At 40.9% G+C, this 20,727-nt stretch overlaps 1 protein-coding gene across 1 annotated transcript in view; it reads right to left on the bottom strand.

The window, feature by feature from the left end:
• The window catches only part of PHEX (phosphate regulating endopeptidase X-linked), a 184,883-nt gene that overhangs the window by 123,799 nt on the left and 40,357 nt on the right, over positions 1-20,727 (bottom strand). The window contains exons 4-7 of the mRNA XM_037020426.2: positions 16,514-16,600; positions 15,508-15,734; positions 5,787-5,855; positions 2,779-2,895 (exon numbers count right to left, since the gene is read on the bottom strand). Coding sequence (XP_036876321.2) covers positions 2,779-2,895; positions 5,787-5,855; positions 15,508-15,734; positions 16,514-16,600 — 500 coding nt within the window. The remainder of the gene's footprint in view (positions 1-2,778; positions 2,896-5,786; positions 5,856-15,507; positions 15,735-16,513; positions 16,601-20,727) is intronic.

Raw genomic sequence — 20,727 nt, 5'->3', positions numbered from 1 at the left:
ATGAACCATTTCTTACTGCATGACTACTTTCTACATGTGCCAAAACATCTGCATAGTATTACAAACTTTTTCAAAATTTTGGTGTGCTGCCAAACTTGGGAGGGAGAAATTAAAAAGGCATCACTTTAGGCAAGATTAAGAAAATAAAAAGAAACTTTCCAGTCTTGTCCAGTGTGAAACATTGTCCTTGATACAAAATAACTACCCGAATCCCTTCCTCACCTACGGTGTGGATGGACAAAATCTATTACTGGCTCAGGTTTGACAGCCAACCTAAGGGTGGGCAATTGAGACAAACTTCCCACCTTCACTGGACCGTAATAGCTCATGGACCACACACCATCCCTTCATCCCTAGGGGCACATTTTCACTGAAAAGCACTGGACTATCCGGACACTACTGCCACCTGTGAGCATTCTGTCAACAGCTCATTCCCTCCCTTCTCCTTTTCCCTGTGGTTTCTCTGGCCTTGACATTCCCCGGCCCCACTACGGGGTTCACCCAGACACACACTTCCAGGTGTGCATCTCCAGCCCTGCCTCTTCACACTCTTTCCATTCCCAACACTCATCCTCTTGGCCATTTGCTGAGGCCAAATCTAAGCTTCTAACATCTGCCATGCATACTCTCATCTACAAGATGCAGCAGTGATCATTCTCCTCGAGGGCCATCTTAATCACTTCCCTGGACAGGCAATAGTTCCCCGCCCCTGAACCGCATCATGATTTTGTCTTAAGGACCTCCATCATCCGATTCCCTTGCATTAAACTTGCCACCTTCTGCCTCCCACCTCGCACAGGATTCTCCTACCCTTGCACCCTCATCCACCACCACCACCCCAATGGTTGATTTAAGACTTTGCCTGAGATTCATTTTCTCTGTCAAGCCTTTCCAAATAAACTCCATGAGGCTCCAAGCACAAGGGCCACTCCCCTTGTGCACACGTCTCTCTAGCTGGGATTGGTTAAATGCACACTTCTGTGGCTGCATTTACAAGGACTTTTTTGTGCTTGACTAAGTTGCCCCATCTCTCCGGTTTCATAAGTTTCCCTAGGACCATGTGAGAGATGTAGGTGAGCATTACTGCCTAGCCAAAAACCCACACGGTGTGGATTTTTTTCAAGACAAAATCACAGAGGGCCAAGTGGCAGATCCCTCTTTTCTAAATGCTTCAGTGCCCTCAGCTTCCACCTCTTTGCTCTCCACAAGAGAGACTTCATGTATTTTACAAACAGCTTCCTGGCGCTATTTGAATCATTGCATCAGACAGCATCCACACTCCTCCTCCCTTCACTAGGCTTGCAGCCCCTGGTTGGAGCCCTTTGGCCTCAGAGCTGTTTTCAGCTCTCTGCCTGCTACCTCCCCCCCACCCCACAGATTTGTCACTTCATTTAGCCTCTTGACAATCCCCAGTCTTGCCTCAGCCCAGCTGTTTTTAGTTCCTTTTTTGGTTCAAATCCCTGGCTCAGGGCAAGGCCTTCCCTGATGTATCAGAGCTTCAGTCCAAATTAGAGCTCTGGGTCTCCTATTTGCCTGGGAAGGGGATCCAGATGGCCTGTAGACATGGCTCAGAGGCCCAGTCTTCGACTACAGACCATCTGCAGCAGTCTTCCACAGGCTTCAAAGGTGACATGCAGGAGTGAACTTTTTGCACAAGTAGGAGTTTGGAGAGAGGTATGCGCGTACATCACCACAGCTGAGAGAGACTAATTCCTCTTGATCGTTATCCATCACCCCTACTCCATACCTCAACACCCCACCACCAGCTCACCAAACACAAAACCCAGCAATGCTTGAATTCACATACACTTCAGGATTTTTACCAGCTTCTTTTATAAAAGATTACCAACCCATATGCAAGAGCTTCTTGACAGAAGTGTCATTTTCTTTTTTGCCATACAGTATCCCCATAAGTAGACTTCACTATATTTATTCCCTCTGGTCGTGGGAACTTATAAGGATTTTATCCTTTAGTTCTCCTAGAATAAAAGCTAACCATTTAGAATTTCTCATTATCCTCCCTCAAGTTAGTTCTTACATCTTGTCTCCAACCACAAGGGCCAGGCCAACAAGACCTCCCCTTGTGCGCACATCTCTCTAGCTGGGATTAGTTGAACGCACACTTCCGTGACTGCATTTTGTGCTTGGCTAGGTTGAAAGAATTTAAGGTGACTTCGAACATAGCGTATAGACACGATGACATTCATTAAAGTAAGGCAAGAAAAGAATGAAAAGCAGGGTTAAGGTACAAAACAGCACCAGAAAAGCTGCTAAGAAATGCTTACCAGCATGCCCTATATACTTTCTATATCCAATTATGTATCCAGTATGGGTAGGCAGACTTCCCCAAACCCCAATGTTAGGTCAGACTGACCCTGAGTGGGAATGGTGTAAAGACTAGAACAGGTTAAATATTACCTTCCACTCAAATCAAATCAGTACGAATTTATTAAATATCGACTCTTCTATGAAGGCAACATAGGAGTTGCTCCAAGAAAATACAGTCAGAAGGCCTCCCTGCTGCTAGTCTTTGACCACAGCTGAACATCATATGGACGTGGATTGGGCTTCAAGCAGGGAGGCAGAAAGAATGAAGAGCTCTTCTTTCTGCCATGGTTCTTCCTGTTACTTTCCAGAGGAGATGCTGTTAGTTCTACCTGGAACCCAGAGGACAATGCCACAGAACACTATTTTATATATACTGTATATATTGCACTCAGGGTATACTGCCTTTGAAATAAGGAAAAGAAATGAAAGAGATTTTAGATTACGCCTTACCTCAGCTATCTTAATTTCCAATCTAAGCACCGACTTCATGTCATGCTCTGCTCGGGACCTGTTAGCTCCCAAAAGCACGGCAGTATCCACCATGAACTTGTAAAGGGCATCCCGATACTGTAAGAGATAAAGAAGCAAGTGACTATGACAACAGCCTATTAGGAAGTACGTTTTAGGGACATGAAAAAAAAAAACAGAAACAGCAGGTGGAAATAAATGCCCTTCCTTTTCATTCTGCACTCATAGTGTAGGCACTGTGCAGTACTAACCACCCACCTGCCACTCTGGGAGAGCGAAGAGTGATGGCTACTCGGGTACCGTTTCCATGAGAGACAGAGATGCCCAGCCACCGAGGATCAAGATCACTAGTTTTCTGGCAACCAGAGATATGGAGAGATGAAACACCTCCAGATGAGCCCAGAATAGAAACTTAAAGGTCAGACTCCTCTTTCCAGAAGAGTAAGGCTTTAGTAAAATAACAGGAAACAACTGTTGTTAAAAGCAAGAGGCATGATCCATAAAGACTAGTAGGAACTGTGACTTATTCTCTTCCAGCTCAGTTTACCCACCTTCACACTAAGCAATAAAAGACCAGCAATTGCAGCCCTGTGTCTTTTCAGTTCTGTGTAGTTTTAACAAACTACAGCCCAGTGTAAAAACAAGGGGGAGAAGAGAGGAATGAATAAGAGAAACCCAGGAAATAGCCAATACAGAATTTCCTCCCTGCATGATCATAAACCCATTTCCAACCTATTTGTATGACATTGGAGCGGGGAACTTCCTTCATGGCAACTGAGGAATTTCACTGGTGGTGGGAGTGGTCACCTCTCCTTTCAGATATGAGAACACAATACACCAGGTATTAAATTTATCTCATAATTATGCTATAGGAATAAGATCTCCTAACATACACCTTGATTCTGTAAGCTATTCTCATTACCTTTATGACCTTGAGGCCTATACAGTGCTTGGCATATAGCAGGCCCTTAATAATATTTGTTGTATCAGTAAACAAGCTTTGCAAATAGTCTTAATTAGAAACAATGTTTTGCCATTCCCAGTTCAGTCCACAGACTATGTCCAGTTGGCCCATGAACAACACAGTTTGAACTGCATGGGTTCATATTCACACATGGATTTTTTTCAATAAACATATCAGAAAATTTTTTGCTTATTTTCAACAATTTGGAAAAAACATTTCCTTTCCTCTAGCTTACTTTATTGTAATGTAGTATATAATACATATAACATACAAAATATGTGCTAAAATATGTGTTGATCAACTTTATGTTATTAATAAGCTTCTAGTCAACAATAGGCTATTAATAGGTAAGTTTTGGGGGAGTCAAAAGTCATATGTGGATTTTCAACTGTACAGGGGGTCAGTGTCCCTAACCTCCACATTGTTCAAGGGTCAACTGCATTCAATCAATACATGTACAAGATATCTTGCTAGGCATTCTGTGCTTATGGAGGGTATACATAAAAAATTAAATAATGCTTGGGTCTGGTTCCTGGTGTGTTGTCCAGTGAGGGAGATAGACATGTAATTACTAACTGTAGTATTAGAGACCAAAATAAGTTCCTTAACAAAGCTGCTACATGCTTAGAAATTCAGCTAGAGAAGAGCTCTAGCCTGAAGGAACTGGGGACACAGCTTTGGAAGGAGATGGGTTCGGGAGCAGGGAGGGGTCCTGCTGTAAGCTATGTGAGCTGCCTTTGCTGCAGGAAGAAGGAAGTCGATGAGATGGCAAAGGTGGTTTGAGATGAGGTCATGAAGAGGCCTTGAACTCCCTCAAAGGGATTTAGGGCCTCACTTGTGAGCAAAAGCATGCTGGGAGCTGTGCTTTGAGAAGAGAACTTACTGAGTGGGGCTAAGGAGGCAATGAACTGGAGGGCAGGAGGGAACAGTTAAAAGGCAACTTGCTTTAGTCGAGTTGAGATGAACAAGGATGTGACCTACAGTGGTAAGGACAGAAGGCAAGGATAGGTAGGAGAGATTTTGCAGGTAGACTCCACAGGACTTGATGGCTGGTTAAAGGCGGCAGGAGAAGATTTCGAGCCTGGTTGCTGATAGGGTGGTGACCCCAGCAGAAACAGAGGTGCCCCCAAATTGCTGAAAGTTCATTCTGTCCACTTTCAAGAAGGAAAGCTTGCCACCCTTCTTTGGTGAGGATCCTCTGCCAAAAAATTGTCTAGGATCTTGGCTGGCTTCTTGTCCTCCAGAACCTTCTAGATACAGGCTTCAGTATTAGGAAATGAGCAGGGACTTCCATTGTGAGCAAGCACTTCCCAGTCCAAGTTCCTGCATCTCAGGCTGGGCCAGAGCTCCCTGGTGGAGGGCTCCCTGGGTCGGGCTCCTTTGGAAATTCAACAGAGTTTCCAAAATGAATTGAAAATGGCAGGGCTGACCCAGCTCTAATCCAATCTCCAGGAAACTACTAAGTTTCCAAGCTGACCCCAATAAGTTTAACCTGAGTGATACCATCAGGTTCTCATTACCCTTACATTAAACTGAAGCACCTGTTAAGAAAACAGAGTCCTCGGGCCCACTTCAGATCTACAAAGTTTGACTCTTGAAGGCCCTGGCCCAAGAATAGACATTCAATAGACTTCCCAGGTGATTCTTAAGCCATACAATTTGGGACCCCATGGTCAACTGGGTATCACTCCCCACACTTTACTTCTACAATGTATAGTGAGCTTTTCTGCCCTTCTGAGGAACAGCTGCAGGCTTATTCCTTGGTTACTTCATTCGGGTGTGCTGTCTCCCCAGCTCGATCATGACAGCACTGAGCCCAGAGACTTGTACAGCCTTGATGCCCAGACTTACAGAAGACAGGGAGTGTACCATTTATCGGCCTCAATAAAAGGCCTTCCTGCATCGGGAATATGGTCATCAAATAGCCACGCTGCTCATTTTCAGTAAAGAGTCAGGGATTTTAGAACAATTTATGAACCCAGCAGCAGCCTGACAAGGCATAGAGTTGAATATGAGTAACACTTACAGACTTGGCTTCTGTGCTGTTATCAAGGTAGTCTTCCCTCACGGCTAGGGAGAGCGTTGCTTGATCCAGCTGTTGAAGCAAAGACAGAGAGCATTCTGCTTGCACTGCATATTGTTATGAACCATGATAAGAAGAGCCATAAAATCTGTATCCCAGCCATATTTTGAGCTTGTGTCACTACTACAAAAACAATTCACTGCACTCAGAGCTACAGGCAATAGGCACTTAGGCAACAACAGATATTATAAAGTATCAAAGACCTACCCTGCTTCTCTGACTAATGGTTTCCAACCCTTCTGAAGTTCTATCAATACTGAAAAGCATCCAAGTTATGTGAGTTGCAATAGGTTTTAGAGATTATCTGATTTTCTCCCTTATTTGATGGGTGGAGAAACAAGAGCCAGAGAAGTGACAGGACTCTCCCAAGGTAACACGGTTCGGCAGAGCTCAGAGGAGAATCATTGTCTCCTGCCATCAGATCCAGTATTCTTCTCACCACAGGATTTTGCAGAATGCCAATTGCATGGAGTTGATTAATCAGGTTTTCCACCTCCCTACCCCTCAATTACTGTATTGCATTGACTTTTCTTTTTAAAGGAATCAAACGATAATTTTGTTTTCTGAAATCTTTGCAAATTTTAGAACCCCCTCTGGAAAGTTTAGGATAGGTGATAAAATACAAATAATAACCAGACAACTAAATAATTAGAATTATTATTATGCAAAAGTATAGCACAATTTCTTGAATTAAAACTTTCAGTACCTTAAATACACTCAAAGGGACGAAGACAGTCTTTTCAAAGAATGTGCTAGAACAACTGGACATCCATTTGCAGAAAAAATGAACTTCGACCCATACTTCACACATTTTACAAAAATTAACTCAACATGGATCACTGACCTAAATGTAAAACCTTAAACTATAAAACTTCCAGAAGAAAACATAGGGGAAAACCTCTGTGATCTTGAGTTAGACAGAGTTCTTAGACATGACACCAAAATCACAATGCATAAAAGAAAAAATAAATTGAGCTTCCATCATCCATTTGGGTTGCCAGACCAAATTCCAATGTGAGTGTGTGAGGGAGAGGGTTTTCCCACACACAACACCATACAATTCCCTGATGTCCGAGAATTTAACTCAACTGTGTCACTATCTGCCTAGAGACAATACCAGATTGCCCAGGTTAAGGGCTTAGTCCTGCAAGACTGCTCCCCAACCCCTGCCCACCAAATGCCAGTTGCAAGCCCTAGGCTGTTACCTGTGCCTCTGACAGGCTACAGATTGGAGGTTCCAAACACATTCCCCTTAGGTTCGATTAATTTGCTAGAGCGGTTCACAGAACTCAGTTAAACACTTACATTTACCAGTTTAATAAAGGAAGCAAGTTAATAGCCAGATGAATAGATACATAGGTCAAGTTCTCAAATAAAGGAGCCTCTATCCTCATGGAGTTTGGGGCCTGGCAGGATGACACCTGGAAGCTGTCTCTCTTGGACATCCTCTCAGGGGAAAGAGGGAGCAGAAAGGAGCAAATGCTCTTCTCATGGTTTTTTGTGAGGGTTCAATGCATAGTCATGATTGACTAAGACATTGGCCATGGGCTGATGCAACCTCCAGTCCCTCTGTGGTCTCCCCTAGCAAGGGTAGGGGGGCAGGAGATGGAAGTTCCCACGGTCTAATCACGTGGTTGGTCTCCCTGGAAATCAGCCCCTGCGCTAGGGTGGGGATCCAAGACACCCATTTCACCTTTATGGCTCTGAAACATTTTCAGGAACTGTGGACGAAGACCAAATACATCTGAGAAGTATATTTTGGTCATCTGAATGACCAAATATATATTTCTTATAAATCACTATATCACAGACCACATTAAAAACTTTTGCTCTGTGAAACAAGATCCCTGATTCAGAAAGACATATGCACCCCTATGTTTATTGCAGCACTATTTACAATAGCCAAGATACGGAAGCAACCTAAGTGCCCATCAGTAGATGAACGGATAAAGAAGGTGTGGTGCATATACACAATGGAATATTATTCAGCCATAAGAAAGAAAGAAATCCTACCATTTGCAGCAACATGGATGGAGCTGGAGGATATTATGCTCAGTGAAATAAGCCAGGCGGCAAAAGACAAGTACCAAATGATTTCACTCATTTGTGAAGTATAAGAACAAAGCAAAACTGAAGGAACAAAACAGCAGCAGACTCACAGACTCCAAGAAGGGACTAGCGGTTACCAAAGGGGGAGGGGTGGGTGGAAAGGGAAGGATAAGGGGATTGAGGGGTATTATGATTGGTACACATGCAGTGGGGGGTTCTTGGGGAAGACAGTGTAGCACAGACAAAGCAAGTAGTGACTCTGTGGCATCTTACTACACTGATAGACAGTGACTGCAATGGGGTATGAAGGGGGGACTCAGTAATATGGGTGAATGTAGTAACCAAAATGTTGCTCATATGAAACCTTCATAAGATTATATATCAATGATACCTTAATACAAAAAAAGTTTGTCTATGAAAGACACTATTAAAAGAATGAACAGTCAAGCCACAGACAGGGAGAAAATATCTGAAAATCACATAGACAAAGGACTTGTATCCAGAATATATAAACAACCCTTAAAACTCAAAAATAAAAAAACAACACAATCTAAAAGTGGGCAAAAGATCTGAACAAACGCTAGAGCAAACACACATAAATGGAAAAAACATGCATGAAAAGATGCTCAACATCACTAGTTATTTGGAAAATGTAAATGAAACCCACCATAAAACAACAACAAATGATAACACAAGTGCTGGTAAGGATGTGAAAAAACGGGATCACTCAAACATTGTTGATGGGAATGCCACTTTGGAAACCAGTTTGACAGTTTCTTAGAAAGTTAACCACACACTTACATATGACCTAGCAATCCCACAACCCCACTCCTAGGTATTTACCCAAGAGTAATGAAAACTTATGCACACAAAAACCTGCATGTAACTTTATTCACAATCACCAAAAACTGGAAACAACCCAAACATTCTTGAACTGGTGAACTGATAAACAAATTGTGGTACACAATGGGATACTACTCAGAGACAAAAATGAATAAACTGCTAATACATGCAACAACAATTTTAATCCCATTCTGGAAAAGGCAAAACTACAAGGACAGAGATAGGAAAGTAGTTGACTACAAAGAGGTAACATGAGATAATTGTTGGGGGTGATAGAACTATTCTGTTTCTTCAATATGGTGGTGATTACATGACTCTGCATTAGTCACAACCTATAGACATATACATCACAAAAAAAGTGAATTTAAGTACATGCAAATTGAAAAATAAGTAACTTGTTAAGTGCCAGAATCTTCTCTAACTCTATGGCTTCTCTTTCTTGAGTATCAGCAACTATCTAAAGACTAAAATGGATCCCAACAACAGATTTTCTAATTTAAATGTGATTCAGACATAAAAAGTCAAATAACAAATCAAAAATTAGTAGCATCTTAATAAAAGTTGGATCCCACATGCCCATATCGTTATATATGACTTTACATTGTTTTGATCAATATCCTGTAGTTTCTTCTTCACCTTACTATGATCTCAAATATTTTCTTTATCCATACATAAAAATCTCCATAGGATCCCACTATTCTATGAAAATCCCCTTCATATGCAATGAGTTCTACAAAGGCCAAGTTAAGAGTCAGTGATGTTATGAAAAATTCAAGGAAAAATATTGTTTTTGTTTCAAGGGGAAAAAGATGTTTTCATAACATCTATCTTATTTATGTATACTGCTAAAATTCTCAAATTACTGTGTTCCATTTTCTTCTCTAATTGGCCCAAAACACCCAAGTCGCAAGCCAGCCTGGCTTCATCCTACTGCAATTCCCAATCTGCCACCATTTCTTCCAAAAATTAAGTAAGCCAGGATCACAAAACACAATATTATGATTAAAATGTTTTGGCTTTCAATTAGTTTTGGACCACTTGGAGAATCTTTTGAACTTCAGTCTCACAGAAAAGGAAACTATGTAGACAAGATCAAGAAAGCCAAAGCTTCCCTCTGATGCACTGAAATTAAACCCACTTATTGTAAAAGTTTAGATCATTCAAGTGAAGTTACCAGAAGTTTTCAAACTTTCAGATTGTTATGGTTTCTAGGGAACACTTTAAATGTACCAAACAGATTGAATAAGGTCAGTCAACTAAATCTCTTAGAAGCATACAAACTCTTGAAGCAAAAGACTTACTCAAGAGGCCAACATTAGAACACAGTGTTATTTGAGGTTTTTTAATCCTTGCATTTACAAGTGATCCAAATATTGCAAGTAGAAAATAAAATGTGTGTTTAGGAAATCTAATACCTTGAACTGAAATATCCATTTTTTTTCTCCAACTGCAATAAACCTCAGGTCAGGAAACAAAGTAGTCATAGAAAAAGAAACATCTGACTCAAATATTTGAAATTATGATGTAGGAAAATGGAAGACAAAGAAATCAGAAAAACTTCATTTCCAAGAGAGTCTCTCCTTGTCATCCTTCCAGATTTTGCTAAGAGTCAGAGAAATGCATGCCACTGAATGATGATGACTTTAAATCACTGTTTCAGGAACACATACAGAGAAAACTGTGGCCTCTCAAACACTCTGTCAGGGTCACATATATTCAAGTCTTTTATTGTCCCTTAAATCTTCATTCTTGCTATTTTCTTACATCAAACACAAACACAGACAGCAAGATAAGCTTTGGGGCATTAACTTTTGTTGTTTCCCGCATACTTATATATTTCCTTTTTCCCACTTAAGCCTGGGGCAAATCCTATGCCATTTCAGCACAGAGGAACCCTGCAGAGGACCACTGTGTGGCTTTGAGCAAACCCCTTCTGGCCAAACTGCATGTCCTGGGCACAGGAATACATCTGTCTATTGGAAAGGTGCCTTTTTTCTTCACCCATAGGCACCACCCTGGTCACCCAACAGTACACCCACAGCACTGTGCCTTCCCAGAAAGAGTCCTTTTTCTTATCCCCAAGGGCTTGTAGGATCACAAAAGCTAAGAACACTGAGAAAAATAGAACAAAATAGAAAAGGATATCTAAGTACATTGAGGAAGGAGACTTTAGGGTAAAGAGAGGGTTCTTCCAGAGCGGAAAGAGGATCTCCCAGACAGCCAAAGTTAAGTCAACTTTTCTCAGAAGCAGCAGAACCAACCAATGCCCCTAGAAAGTAGCAGGATCTGAGATGGAGTGGGAGGCCCAGGGCTCCAACAGCAGCACAGTACACTTGGAGGGGCCACATGGGCTGGGATAGTGGGTTTCTTTTCAGAAACAGTTAATTGATGACTGAAGGTCTCCCAATATATTAGGATAAGGTGAAGAAATGGGGCCAACAGGAGGTAGGGAATGCCTGCTCTGGTTCAGTTTCCCACTAAATGGGGTGGGAGCTCAGAGTCAGAGATGAAATTGACTAAAGAAAATGCTATTTCTCACACATCTGAATTTGAGATCTGAGGGCATTGTTGGTACCAAAATTGAAGAGAAACAGTCTCCAAATGGTTCTGCCCAGTTGCCTGGTCATGCTTTAAGAGAAGGGCATGTTTTGTCACGTGCTACTGTGTACCAGTATCTATCCTGTAAACTACCACCAAATTCATCTCATTTAAACCTCACAGTGACAGTGAAAGGTAAATTCTAATTCGCCCTTCATTACACATGGGGAAAATTAGACTCAGAGAGGTGAAGCAATTTGCACAAGGACATTCAGTGAGTAAGTCACAACACCAAAGTGCAAACCTCAATCTAACATCAGAATCTACTTTTTTTCTACTACATCAGTGATTTTCAAACTATGTTCCACAAAACCTAAAAGGTGCTTCAGGTGCTCCAAATAGTCAGTTAGATGTTTTTAGAGTTTTAACTATTTCTAGTTAAAGCAACACTCACAAATCTATAATGTTGGCAGCCATACACTAACTTTTGTTGTCAGGTTCTTTGGGTTTTATGCAAATCTCAGAAGAAAGCCTCTTCTACCCTATGCAAACATATGCTTGAGCTTCTTATAACTGTGTCACAATTAGGCAGATTGTAGTTCTACTTTGTTAATTCAGGCATGTGAATATTCACTTATAGAAAATGGCACAAACAGGGACATAACTAAAGTAAACATGCCCCACACCCAAATGCTAAGCCATGCTCAAACACACCAGTTTGGAACCAGCTGCCATCTTGGCAGAGGACAGCAGTAGTATGTGAATGAATGCCACCTTACATTAGGAGAGCTCTTTATTATTGATGGTTCAGTGTTTCTGGGATCAATGTAACTGAATATTCAAAGTGTACAAGGCAAGCTGTTAAAAATTGGTACCATATTCCTGTACTCCCCATGTTTCCTGTAAGCCGGTATTAAAACTAGAGGCTTGATTAGATCCATGTTTTTTTTTTTTTCTTTTGGTAAGATATCACTGGTGATGGTGTATACTTTCTACTGCCGAGTAAGAAGCACACAAAATTTGGCTATCCATAAGAAGAAAAGAAATCCTCCCATTTGCAACAACATGGATGGAGCTACAGGGTATTACACTCAGTGAAATAAACTAGGCAGAGAAAGATGAATACCAAATGATTTCACTTATTTGTGGAGGATAAGAACAAAGCAAAACAGAGGGAACAAAACAGCAACAGACTCATAGACTCCAAAAAGGCACAAGTGGTTACCAATGGGGAGGAGTTAGGGAGGGGGATGGGGAGGGGCAAGGGGACAAAGGAGCACAATAATTCGCAATTACAATATACGTTGGTCATGGACACAGTAGTACAGCACAGAGAATACAGTTAATGATTCTGTAACATCTTACTGTGTTGATGGACAGTGAGCGCACTGGATGGGGTGGGGACTTGATAATATGGGTAAATGTTGAACCACTGTCTATCAATGATACTTTAATAAAAAAAAAACCTGGCTGCCCCAATTTTAGCAATACTACCACTGATATCTCTGTTCATTTGATGTAAGTTTGGTCGTTCATTAATTTCCCCCTCAACCATTCACCTAATGGTCTTAACAGCTCACAATGATTGTTGTCTTGACCCTTTATTTCATTAGGGATTTCTGTAAATGGTAACTTTTTTAATTCTATCATTTATCCTGCATTTTTAAAGCTCTGGTTCTCCTATAAACAAGAATTTTCCCTTATCAGCTATTAGATTACCCTGAAGTCAATCAAATTCAGAATATTGTAGATTACAATAAACATATCAACCAACTACACATGTGATTCCTATTTGGAACCCAAATCAAAGACCAACTGTTTAATTTTTTAAAAGGACATGTTTAAAACAATCATGAATGTCGATAACTAACAGGGTATTAGATCTTAATTATGGAATAATGATTGCCTTTTTGATTGTAATAATAGCCCTTTCCATTAGCTGAATACTGAAGTAACTACCAGTGCAATATTATATTTTGCATTTGTTATAAAATGCTCCAGCCTCCCTCTAAAAGGGAAGGGTTTAGATAAAACAAGAACAGCCCAAAGTTGCTGGTTGCTGAAGCTGGGTTGATGAGCACATGGGAGTTTGTTGTACTATTCTTTTTACTTTTGTGTGTATTATTTTCCATAATAAAATATTTAGAAAAAGAAATCCAATTCTCAGACTAGGTCCAGAAATTGGTATGGAATAGAGAATATAACCAGTAATATTGTAATCTCTTGGTATGATAACGGGGTAACTACACTTCTGTGGTGAGCATATAGTTATGTATATAGCTATTGAATCACTATGTTGTACCCCTGAAACCACTATAATATTGTATATCAATATAAATAAATAATATAGAAAAAGGGGAGCTACAACCTTCAAAAATAAAGGATGCTTGTTGTAAAAGCTGTTTTGTTTTTAAAGTGAGTCATCCATCAGCATGGGACCGAGATCATTTGGACAACCACCATCATTGTGCCTCGAGTAGCATGTCTTACCCTGACAGCGTAGGGATATGCTCAGTGCCATGCTGTTCCTTTACCCAACACGGAAATAAAGCTGTCTCTGGAACTAAGAATTTCTTCCTGAGTGGGTGGGAATTCTTTCAGTGACTAAAGATTTTTTTATTGAGACTCCCATTGTCTAAACTAGATATGGGCAAACTACAGTCTGCTGGCCAGCCCACCACAAAGCCACACCCATTCATGCACATATTGTCTACAGCAGCTTTCCCAGCTACAATGGCAAAGCTGAAGAGTTGAGACAGAGGCCATATGGTCCATACAGTTTTAAATATTTACTATGTGGTCCTTTACAGAAAACATTTGCCACCCCCTTGGTATAAATCAAAACATAAACTTCAGGGTGTGGTATTTAAAAAGTTGATTTATGACAATGGAATATTATTCATCCATAAGAAGAAAACAAATCCTACCATTTGCAACAACATGGATGGAGCTAGAGGGTATTATGCTCAGTGAAATAAACCAGGCGGAGAAAGACAAGTATCAAATGATTTCATTCATCTGTGGAGTATAAGAACAATGCAAAAACTGAAGGAACAAAACAGCAGCAGACTCACAGAACCCAAGAATGGACTAACAGTTACCAAAGAGAAAGGGACTGGGGAGGATGGGTGGGAAGGGAGAGATAAGGGGGAAAAGGGGCATTATGATTAGCACACATAATGTAGGGGGGTGCACGGGAAAGGCAGTATAGCACAGAAAAGACAAGTAGTGAGTGATTCTATAGCATCTTACTATGCTGATGGACAGTGACTGTAATGAGGTATGTGGGGGGGACTTGATAATGGGGGGAATCTAGTAATCATAATGTTGCTCATGTGATTCTATATTAATGATACCATAATAAAAAAACAGTCAACTTATATCAGGAGAGGATAATATAACATACTCTAAAGATTTTATACTTCTATGATTGGAATATCAATATATCATTAATATTTTCTGGTTTGACAAAGGGCAGAATTGGGAGAAAAAAAATCAGTGGTTAAATAAAATTTTCATTATTAGTCAAAGTGACTATGGAAGCAAAAGAAAGTTAACAGGATCAAAACACAAAACAATTTGAGAAATGTTACTTGAATTCTTGTCAAACTCTTTCATTGACGAGTCTTTCACCGTGTGTTTTCTGACAGGCTCTTGATTTACCAATGTAATAAGCTGCCGTATCAGGGTATGTCCGCATGGCCTGCGGAAGAGATGTTTATTCTCCCGAGAAAAACACTACCAAGTACTTCGAGCAGAATAAATTTTGCTTTATCTTTTGAAATCAAGGAGAATAGATTCAGACTTGAACTTGACAATGAAATTTTAGGTACATAGGCAAGAAGATGTTAGGGAAAGGGGAACAAGGAATATGGCACATGTTCCCTCCTTTGTCAGGGTAACGAAGAGGTGAGGGGAAGGGCAGAGTTCAGAAAGTCTTTGCAGTTCTCTCCCCATTGGAACTTAGGGGCCCCATAAATGCTCACAGTGGATATTCAAGGACCAGGCCCAAGATCACTTGAAACTCACTCATGGGTCTCCTGGAAGGCTGAGAAAACGGGTTTGTTTGTGACTGACACGGCGCAAATCTGGGAGGGAAGAAAATATTCCAGCTCCTAATGGTTAACAGAATTATCTTATTTCACTAAGGTGGTCTGAGTCTCTTTCCCTGGGAAGGCACCCCAAAGGGCTACCCGGGGGCTGCACAAATAGAACAAACAAGTCCTCACTATACCTTCAAGATGTGTTCACTGGATGCCTTGTCATCAGGGGACACATACAAACGGATGAACACAGAATTGCTGTATTGGCCACGAAATGTTGCAAGCATGTGCAGGAGGCTGAACTTTCTCTCTGACCAAACCCCCTCAGGACCAATATTAGATTGCAGGACAGGCCAACGGAAAGGTGAGTGCCTCAGGATGTGTAGCAATGGCTTGGCATCTGCTTTTTCAATCGCTCCTGAAAGGGTAGCAAACATGAAGGGAGAGTTGGAATAGCAAACTGGATCACCCAACTAGAATGCAAGTTTATCCTCTCGAGACACAATTCCTGTAAGGCCCCAACCTACCATTTCAGGTGTTACAAGGTTGGTTTGAGCATAACCCCAGACACAGAATTACCTATGACTCACACTTCAGTGTGACTGCCTAAACCTGGTATTCTTGCCAGGGGGACCAATGAGGGAACCTGTTGGATATTCCCTACTATAAATTATAAATGATGGATTCACTACAGCCCAAGGAGTGATGTTAGGCTGATAACTGTCTGCAGGAATAAAGAACAACCCCAACTAAAGGAAACTGCTCGATAAAACCAATTGCTCCCTAATAAAAGTGAATTAATGCTGCACACTCTTTCATCATCTTTTACTACCCTCTTCTAGCTTACCAAAAATATTCCAAATCCTAAACAAGTTATCACACTCTGGCTTCATCCTGCAGTGGCCCTGAGAAAGCAGACCAGATGAAATGGTAAGTGTTTCTTTGAACTCCAGTCAGACCCAAAATACTGAGACAGGCCGAAGGCACCCAAGAAAAGATGCCTGTTAGGCTGCTGGAGAAACAGAAGGTGCTTGGCTGGCTCAGGAATCTGCATTCCTCTTGGCCCCATAAGCAATACCTCTAAACATTAATAGAATCCTTAGTAGTTTTCTTTTCCTTAAACAGTATCTTTAAACATTAATAGAACTCTGAAGAATAAGGGGGATAAATACTTTATTTATTTTCTTTATTACTCACTCTCATTCATGCAAGATGAATAAAGGATTTTGGCTTTCTGTATGGCTTCGGTGTCCCGCCTTCTACTGACTGATTTCTCCAAAAGTGCTAGGAAGGTTAAGAAAGGATTCATTAGTATCTACCCACATGTGGTGCCAAGTTAGAGGTCATTTGATAATTATAGGCCTGGCCTCCAGAAAATAAACGTAAAGACAGACAGCCCGGGAAAAGTCACATCTATAAAAAATATGCCGATGGCAGAACCGGTTCCAAGTTGCTTGAGGTTCAAATAAAAAAGAAAACTTTACATTCTCTTCTCCAAGGATCTCCAATTCAAAGAAACTAGAAGTTCAATTTCCAACTGAGACTGGACCTTCTGCAGGGGTTAATGTCTTCTGTCACCTACACAAAAAGAAACAGAATTCATTTATTCAAGAACCAAAAATAACTGAATTCTGTTCCTTGTTTCTGCACCAAGTAATACTCTGAAAGGAGGCCATTCCATCAGGGTCAGTTTTCTTAAGATTTCTTCACAGCCCAGGTTCTCAAGGAGGTCACCTGGAAGAAATTTCCCATTAGAAGTTTTATTCAATGTTGCATAAACATGCTGTGCACATGGAAGAAGTTGTTTAGACAGGAAATGGAGAGGCGAGATTGGAAAGCCTGCCCAAATTGCCTAAAAATTTGCCCACTTGCTCATGCAAAGTCCTGACCATTTAAATGAGGCCCTGTGTAGAAATGCATAAAGAGGTTGCCAGCATACACATATGCCTACCTGGAAAATGATTTTCTGTTTATAAAACCACTGATGCTGTTGTTTGAAGTTGGAAAATGACAGCTGTCACTATTTCATTAAATAAAGGAGGAGGAGAGTCAAGACTCAATAAGACTTTCCTCGCCCCAAAACAATACCTTGAACGTACTCGAGAATATCCATTTACCTACTCGAAGCCAAGGTAAAGAATGTCCATGCGGTGCCTCGCACTGCCTGCATTGATCTATGTCAAAGTGTCATTGTCAACGCATTTCGGGTTTATTTCTGAAACCTAGCAGCCTCCAAATGCTGACACAACAGATGCTCCTACTGTACTCTGAATCGCTTCAAGGCACAATGTACAGTAATCATGAAATAAATAATAACTCATTCCCTGAAAACTAAATTAGACATTCTACATTTTTAAAAAGTGCAACCCAGAGCTCCTATCCAGTTTCTTATAAGCACCTGTATGCCAAACAAGTCCATATAACTAGATAGAGTCAAATAAAATAAATTGAGGTGTATGTGGGTGTTTTCAATTATCTCGACTTGTTTGGGGTTTCTTTCTTGGGTATTATCACAGCAATAAAAATGGGATAACTAGATCCAAGGATAAAGAAAGGAGATTGCTTTTTTTTTTAATAAACAGAAAGCTTGAAAACCACATGCACATATATTTCTATTCAAATAAGATCATGTGCCTCTCCACCATATTGCTTCCACAGTTGGAGAGACACATTTAGAAGTAAATAATCCCAATTTCATTTAGGGGTATGGTGTTATTCTGGTGCTATAAACACTCCATAGCCCGCAAACATCAATGCCCTGAGGACCCAAACCAAGCCACGGGCGCAAAAGAACTCAAGGTATTAAATATGTATTGGGGTGTGCACCCAAGGCTCTCTGCATATCCCAACAAGGGGAAAAAAGCACATGCATATGCTAAGTAGGGCAGTTCCCAAACCCTAACCATGCACAAATATCAAGTTTGCACATGTAAAAATTCCCGTTCCTGTACCAGAATTTGGCTTTTAAAACAAAAGTCAGCCATCACAGGTTCCTTGTCATACCCTTCCTCTCTTCCTCTCCTTCTCTTCATACCCATGCAAGCAGGAGAGCATTGGTATGCAGACAGGGATGTGGCAATCAGCTGGCAGCATCCATGTTATGTTTCTCTGTATTTGAATTCATAGTAACAGGAATAAAATCTAGCCCAGAGAGTCATTAATGAGCAGAAAACAAAGCCTGCCTATCAAAGGCAATTACTCAGGTTATTAAAATGTCCCCAAAGCACAAAGAAGCACACATGGGTCACCCATACAAGGGCATTCCCATCATAATCTGTGCTGTTTCTTGGAGAATTTCCTGATCTGCACCCCTCCCCCCATTCCCGGTATTCCTGAGCGTGTTGCAACAGAAAAGGAAAACTCCAGTTCACAAAAACCTGTAATGCAACAAACCACAGACTTTACAATTGGCTTCAAAGTGCTTCTGATCAACTTTGAACAGTGCTTATATTATGTATTTTTTCTTCTCATAATGCTCAAATTAAAAAAAAATTTAAGTCAATATAATAGACCTGTCAAGGGGGTGGGCTTCTGAATCACACAGACGTGGGTTCAGGTTGCAGCTTGCTGCTACTTTCTTGCGGGAAGTGAACAAGTTGTTTAATCTCCCAAAGCCTCAGTTTCTTCATCCATAAATCTGGGTAATGATAGTGCCTACCTCCCCAGGGCTGTGGTGAGGATCAAGTATTTTAACACACAGAATTACAGTGCCCAGACACACGGTCAAGTGCTCAATCAATGGAGGCTGAAACAGGATTATAGGCTGAGTTAGCCATACACATAATTGCGAAGTAATCAATCTTGTTTCTAGTGCTTCTTCCATATACACTGTTCTTCCTCCCTTCTCAGGATATTGGTAACCAAAGACCTTATCTAACCCAAGACAGTGCCATTCCTTGTGTAGGAGTATTTCACAAACTGCACCTAGTCCCATCCTACACTTCCTCAGCTTCCATAGTAAAGGCCAGTGCTTCATGATGAGGGATAGTTTGTAGTCAGTGTTAACCTCTGAAAATATTCCTTGTCCTGGACAAGGCATTTTCTTTTCTGTATAAACTCTTTCAGTGAAATTATAATATACACACAGAAAACTATACTGATCATAATTTGAAAGATTTTCACAAAATAAACACACCCATGCAACCAACATTATGAACAGAACCCCAGAAGCCCCTTATGCTCCCTTCCAGTCACTACTTCTGACCAAAACAACTAATGTCCTCTGTGGTGAAGTGCTTACTCAAGTTTATTTCTCATATTTCTGTTGGGTAACCTACCTTTGTTATTGATTTGCATTAGTTCTTTACATATGGTACACACAAGTCCTTTGTGAATATTTGTATTGTAAAATCTCCCATTCCATAGACTTCATTTTAATGCTATCATGTGATGAACTGAAATTCTTTATTTTAATGTGGTCCAGTTTACCCACTTTTTCTATGGCTAGCATATTTTGTGTCCCATTCAAGAAATTTTTGCCTGTCCTGTGGTCATGAAGATATTCTCCCATGTTTTCTTCTAGAATCCTTATTGTTTCACATTTAGATCTCCAGTCCACGTAGAATTTGTTGCTGGCCACATTGTGTATGGTAGCCATGCCTTTGTAACACAGTGGCCTCACAGGGGATTGAGTCATGAGAATTTCAATAAAGAAGGTATTTTTGTTCATTGGGCCTTCAAATATTAACACCAAAAAGTAATTCTGATGCATAAAATTGGCATTAATGGCTAGTCTCCATTAGACAGAACACTGTTTGAGGAAGGGGGCTGGATCACACCCGCCTTTGAGCACCCAGGGCCGAGTGTTCAGTGTGGTTGGTGACCAACACATATTTCCTGAGCTGAGTTCCTGGCAAGGGACATCTGGGAGAGTTTTTCATCCAACTGAAAAGGAACTATGGGAAGTTGAACTGACTTCTTCTATTATTTCCTTTTATAATCAACAATGGCCTAATTAGGCTGACATCCATAATCTCCTTTTCTCACATTCCAGTCCCTGTATCGCACAGCGAAATCCAAGACTTCTGTCATCAACATTGTGTTTTCATGAACACTGGCTTTTAAGACACCTAAGTTTCATTTTATCAGTGGTCTCGGCTTATCAACCATTTCTACTTCCCTGCTTTTCTATACTAGGGGAAGAAATACTTAGTTGGCATATGACTTCCTATAAGCTCAGAAGCTGAGCTAGGACTCCCAGTCCTACGCACATGATTCACTTCCCCTGCTGGGGCAGGGCCTTCATTGGGCGCTCTGGAATAGGAAGCCAGAAATCTGAAGGAAGAAAGACAAGACTCCTGGGAGCCTGGCGGTCCCCTGGTAACTCAAGAGCTCATGACAGTCACATGGACCTCAGGCCAGTCATGTGAAGTTCCTGCAATATTTAGGACCTTCCCTACTAATACAGCTTT

The sequence above is a fragment of the Manis javanica genome, chromosome X (genome assembly GCF_040802235.1).
Source record: "Manis javanica isolate MJ-LG chromosome X, MJ_LKY, whole genome shotgun sequence".
Taxonomy (NCBI): Eukaryota; Metazoa; Chordata; class Mammalia; order Pholidota; family Manidae; genus Manis; species Manis javanica.
This window is presented reverse-complemented; position numbering and strand designations above follow the sequence as displayed.